We start from the raw sequence: 6,041 nt of genomic DNA on the forward strand, positions 1-6,041 counted from the left end.
ATGCACTTGGTCAAAATTTTCCATCAAAGTTTTGTCTCTAACTTGACCAAATTGAAGTACCTTCGACTAACCACACTGGTTGATCTCATCTCAGGTGTAGTTAAATAAATAAATAATAAATAAAAAACGAAAGAACAACGAAGGTCTTAAAAAAAAAGTCACTATTAACATGTGTTTAAGACTAAAGAAGTCTATTGCATTGGCTTTATCTCTTTCCCAAAACGGAATGGTGTGAATATGACAATGGGATCAACCGCATACCAAAACAAGTAACTTTAAACAAAACTGTCAGCACCCAACCTCTTTTTTCTCCCCCAAGTAAATAAAGAGGAAAAGGTGTTCGACTGTGAATGGTGGAGAAAAACGGTATGTCTATATAAAAAGTAATGGTCTAGTCATTGTGACACAAAATAGTATTGTGACACAAAATAACACTTTCTTTTCCTATCTTCCAATACCGTGAAAGAGAGGTCAGAGACTCAGACTGGGGGTGCTATTCACTGAGGGAACCTTCACAGAGAGAGACAGAGAGAGAGAGAGAGAGAGAGATCTGTGTGTGTCAGCTATGAAGGCCGTGCAATTGGATGAATCTGTACACAAACATGAAAAACTAGAAGAGGGTTATGCTAATATGGAAGACCAACAGGCTTTTGCTTGGTTTTCTAAGCCCATGGTTTCTTTCTCTTTCCCTCTGCATTTCCTCTTTACCCTTTTACTTTTTTTGTGATCTGATCATGCATATTAGCTGTTTGTTCATTGTCATGGTGACTAGGAGAAACACCCATCAGTGACTAAGAATTAGAAGTTTTGGACAGCAGAAATTGCCAGAGTATACATATACTACTAAGCAAAGGAGAGAAAATTTAATAAACCTTAGTTAGGTTTTCTTGCTTTGGTTGCAAAGAATATGATAATAATTGCTTTATGACTATCACATTTGTTTACTTATCTTTTGCTAAAATTATAAATGTACTTGTCTCCTCAATCCATAAATCTCATGGTGGCACATTTACTTTGGGTTCAATCTCGTATCTTTACGTGGTCATCAAGAGTTTTGTATCTCAGTGACATTGTTGGGTCTCTTTTATAAGAAAAGTCAATTTACAAATCCTCTCTCCTTCTCCTGCAACAATTGGATTTATAACCAAGTTTTTTACCAATCACGTCTTTCAGACCCTAGAAGTGGGAATTTTGTGCACTGAGTACGACCTGTATTAGTCCAAAAGAATCCTAATTGAATCTGGCTGTGATGGTTCCAGATCTCCCAAATGGCTGTATTACGTAATCGTGCGTGCACACACACACTCACTTTGGAGTAGATATTCTTGTGTCATTTTAATTGCACTGTTTAATTTGTAAATTCTGTTAAGCAAATTACTTGGTGGTTTCTTTTCATGGATTGGAATCATCAACTAATTGGGAATGATATTGAGCAGGTAGGATCCAAGAAGCCAAGGACGTCTATAAGGTCAGAATATATTTAAACTTTTACTTACTTAGGTTCAATATAAAAGAGCTTAAATCACTTGTAAAAATGCTAAATCCATGCTTTACTTGTAGCAATAAACCAAAGAAGGCTATCATTGATCATTTGTACAAACGTGATGATGTCAAGTCCTCTGCCATGGAGCTAGCGGAAGAGGTTCAAGCATATCTAGCAGCTGACACCCCTAGCTTTGTTAAATTTATGCTTCCCTCACATGTTACTCGTGGATTTTGGCTGGTACACCCCAAACTATGTCTTCGATTTATGTTATACAATTTTTTGAGTGCAATTCTGATACGTATGTGCTAACTTATTGCATCGTAGGGTCTACCAAGGGATTTTTGCAAAGATTACATGCCATGCCATGATTCGATAATTACACTGGTGGATGAAAGAGGGAGAGAATTTGAAGTAATTTATTTAGAGGCTAGGAAGGGACTGAGTGGTGGCTGGCGAAGCTTTTCCATTGCGCATAGATTATGTGAGAGAGATGTTCTAGTATTTCAGTTGGTCCTGCCTTTCAAGTTGAAGGTAACCATGTAAACTTCTTTGTCATGCTTATGTGCATTCTTTAAATTCACTGTGGTACTGTGAATTTCCTCCTCCTGTTTTGATTTTCCTTGAAAGTACTTGTAAGAGGCAGTCAAAACTTCCAAAACCTTTGAAATTGTACTGCAGAAAGATTTTTTGAAGCTAGTAAATGGCAGATTAGGGCTTAAGTTAGACCCTATTGTAGTGGAAAAGGATGCCAGTCTGTTAGTGTTAGTTACATAGCTAATGATTTCTAATACTGTAGATAGTTGGGAAGATTTATAATTCAAATTGAATTATTTGACTGAAGCGCTAATTTTGTTGAATTTTGATGTTGCTTATCATGATGCAGACTAAAAAGTTCTTTGATAATATATCAAGGCATTTTCTTGAGCAATTTTACTTTCATTGTTCTTGTTACATCTTCCCCTGTGCACAAATGGATTGTTTGGTCTAAATAATATAATTAGTGCTATGTTAAGCTGCTATTTGATTCAACTATAAATTCCCTCTATTTGCCATCTCATCTCTTATTTCTATAGGTGTACATAGTTAGAGAAATTTGTTTAACTGAAGTAGATGGGGCTGTTGGGCTGATGAAATTAGCTCGCGTAAGAGGACCAAATTTTGGTAAGTTTAAATGCTACTTGATTGTTTGTGAATGATCCTGCAGAGTCATGTTCTTTAATCTATATATTGTTTGTGAATGGCCCCAAAAGTATGTTCTGTAATATCTGCACTTGTTTCCCTTGAATTTGTGAGTAGTAACTGCTGCGGAAAAGCATTCGAAACCATCTCCGATTGAAAAGAATAGCAGGAAGGTATTGGATGATACAAATGCCAGGATGTGTTTGGAAAAGTCCAGTGTGAAAAACTCAGGCAGTTGGGAAGAAAGCAGATTTTCATGAGCTGTTCATGATTATTGCAATCAAGTGAAAAGCTTCAAGAGTACTTCAACCAATTTTTTTAGACGTTTATATGTAGATGTTAAGGTCCCAAGTCATCTTTAATACACCCATTAGGCAACTATAATTTCGCCATGAACAGGGTGATAGCCATTGGAAATATTGTACATAATAAGTGCTTGTAATCACAGGAGAACTTGCTACAATTTGAAATGATATAAGTACAAATTTTATAATTTTGAATGCATTTCAGCCAGAGAGAAAGAAAGCATTAGCATTTGGCTCTTTGAATCATTTTTTTTTTTAGCCAAATTAAAAAATACTGTAGTAAAGAATCACCACAAAAAAAAAAAAAAAAAAAAAAAAAAAAAAAATCACATCTGGCCCCCATGCTTTTTAAATTTCTACAAAGAACTAGAGTGCTCAACACGTTTTAGAAAGCAAGGTAGCCTTTTGTAAAACTTTTATTCTCTATTTTATTCTGAATTTCTCTCTCCTCTCTCTATTTTATTTGTATATATATATATAAACAAAAGTCATGATGAATATTTTAATTAGATATATAAGAAAAAGAAGTTTTATTTTATTTTATTTAAAAAAATTTGGCTAAAGTTTACAAAACCACCTATGAATGTCATAGTTTCAGAAGCAAGGCTTTTTAATTGATGTGGGTGTGCGAGTTGATTTAATTTATACAATAAAAGATAAGATAAACTCAAAACAAACTTTAGTAATACATGAAGTAAGTTGCAAAATGTTTGAACAAAAAATATTACACGATATTGATTCCTAAGTACAAATTAACGAAAATGCAATTACAAAACTCATTATCCTAGTCACAATCTACCAAAATATTACAAAAAATGAAAAAGTATTATAGATAAGACCTATATCCCCTAGACTAGGTTCAGAGGTTAGATTGGGAAGGTGTGGAGGCACCTACCTTACTTGGTCAAATAACCAGTCTTGTAAGATTAAATGACCAATATAAATACAAATGTTCTAATAACAACATGTTACCTGAGCTTTTTTTTTTTGTAGAAAAAGTTGTAAAAATGTTGTGAAAATAGGACTATAAACGAGCCGAGTTTTGTCGAGTAGTGAATGTTCAAGTTTGGCTCGATAGCAAAAATAGAATGTTCAAGCTTGACTTGAGCTTGATACAAGCCTACAAATAGTGTTCAAGCTTGAGCTCGTTATAAAGTATAAAAGCTTAAGCTTGAACTCGGCTTGGCTTGGCTTGATTCATTAGTCAAGCCAAGCTCGAGCTCAATATCAAGCCCGAACTCAAGTTCGATATCATGCTTTTAAGCTTGAGATCCAACATAAATATATTATCAAAGCCTATATCAAGTTTATTATCTAGCCTATTTGGTTTGAATAAATGGTCTCAACTTGTAATTAATTAAAGTTTTAGAAAGATATGAGTTTACTTGTCAAGCTCATCAATTTTATTACCAAACTCATAAATAAGCCTAGGCTTAACTTGTTTTGTTACTTTTGTATTGAGCCTTGATGTTCACGAGCTTATTCATGAACAATATTTTTTTACTCGGGCTCGGCTCGTTTATTAAACAAGCCTAAAACTAAAGCTTAAGTTTGCCTTGTTTATAAACAAACAAACATGAACGAGCTTTTTATCGAGCCAAGCCCGAGCTGTTCATGAATGGGTTAGTTCATTTACAGTCCTATGAAAAAGGAACAAATTAAATATATTGTAAAAATCAAAACAAAATTATCATAATATCTATGACTAACATCAACCATAACCTATTAAATCCTTAAAATCAAGATAAAATACATCTTTTTTTTTCCAAAGAATTCAATCCAATCACAATAAATTTAAATCAGGAAAGACCATGCTAAACATCAGAAAGATACGAGTTTAGGAATCGCCTGCATGCACACCCTCCTCCATAGGTATGAGTGGAAAATTCTCCTTTGCTAATAGTTTTATCAGATAAAGCTCACGAACTCCTTGATGGTTGCCAAGACCTTCTGTTAATCACTGGATCCACAGACTGTCCCCAAGGCCTCCATGGAGTAGTTGTGTTGTTGTTGGTGTTAGATACTGAAGTGCTTGAATGTTGACAAAAGATGCTGAGATAGTCGGTATCTGAATTAATCAAGTATATGAAAAAAATTTGAATGAATGTGGGAATGAAGGACTGGTGTTTTGAATGGAAGAATGAGTGTTTTTGGTAAAGAATTTCATGGGTTTGGTGGGTGTTCTTTGAGTGACTTCTCTAATAGAATTTATGTAGAGTAAGTTTAGAGAGAGATAGTCACCTTCTTTTTAATTAATGATTTCCACTATTTATAAATAATAATAAATATATATATATATATATAAACATTTCTGAAGTTGGGCAAGAGTCTACAAGTGACAATCATTCACTTAATTAGACACATGGCAGGAGTCTGCAGTTGCTAGTCGGAGCGGGAAGCTTGAGTATAATGTTTATATACTTGAATGGTGTGTAATGTGATTTTAGTTCGTATTGCAACAATTTTTTATAGTGTATTTGCCTTTTGGGGTTTCATCCTTGGAGTATTTTTACCATGGTAGTATTTTCTAAAATGGTTTTCACTTTGTCCACAAATTCTTATCTCTAGTGTGATAGTATTTTTTTTTTTTAAGAGATAATTATAACATGCTGCTAACTCCGCAGTTTGAATCTTTTCTCCCCTAGACCCCCAAGTACTTTGTACATGAGGATGTGTCAATTCAGTTACAAGACCTATGACTTTTCGAGAAATAATTTAAAACTTTAAATAAATTAAAGTTTTGTAGTTAAGACTTAAGTCGTTGGGTCAAAACCGGTTTTTTACTTTTCAAGCAATAGTTAGGTCACTTACGTCTAATTTCAAACTCTTTTATCATAGATTCTTTACAAGAAATTTATATATTCAATCAAATCCTTTTATTCTTAATTACGTTATAAAAATTATAAAGAAAAAAATTACCAAGAAAGGATTATTATAATGTTAATTTAAATTTTTATATTTTTTTTCTACCTTTTTAATGTAATAATATATGACCATCGCGCACTCTTGGCGTCATGATCACTATATAAGTATAAATGCTTATAAGATGTAGAGGAAAATGGTCGAAATTC

General features: G+C 33.5%; 1 protein-coding gene across 1 annotated transcript; it reads left to right on the forward strand.

Annotated features, from left to right (window-relative positions):
- The first annotated feature begins 384 nt into the window (after positions 1-384).
- LOC112024456 (B3 domain-containing protein At5g42700) lies at positions 385-3,158 on the forward strand. Its single transcript, XM_024057093.2, has 6 exons — positions 385-673; positions 1,437-1,468; positions 1,561-1,723; positions 1,811-2,017; positions 2,560-2,647; positions 2,783-3,158. The coding sequence occupies exons 1-6, from the start codon at positions 566-568 to the stop codon at positions 2,923-2,925; spliced, it is 741 nt and encodes a 246-aa protein (XP_023912861.1). The 5' UTR covers positions 385-565; the 3' UTR covers positions 2,926-3,158.
- The last annotated feature ends 2,883 nt before the right edge of the window (positions 3,159-6,041 follow it).

Source organism: Quercus suber, unplaced genomic scaffold, assembly GCF_002906115.3.
Source record: "Quercus suber isolate HL8 unplaced genomic scaffold, Cork oak 2.0 scaffold_266, whole genome shotgun sequence".
Classification (NCBI taxonomy): domain Eukaryota; kingdom Viridiplantae; phylum Streptophyta; class Magnoliopsida; order Fagales; family Fagaceae; genus Quercus; species Quercus suber.

Bases quoted from the DNA above. Each gene is read 5' to 3' on its own strand.
- LOC112024456 (XM_024057093.2), top strand. From the start codon at position 566: ATGAAGGCCGTGCAATTGGATGAATCTGTACACAAACATGAAAAACTA. The intron at 674-1,436 runs GTTTCTTTCTCT...GATATTGAGCAG, and splicing joins CTTGGTTTTCTAAGCCCATG to GTAGGATCCAAGAAGCCAAG. The intron at 2,018-2,559 runs GTAACCATGTAA...TTATTTCTATAG, and splicing joins TCCTGCCTTTCAAGTTGAAG to GTGTACATAGTTAGAGAAAT.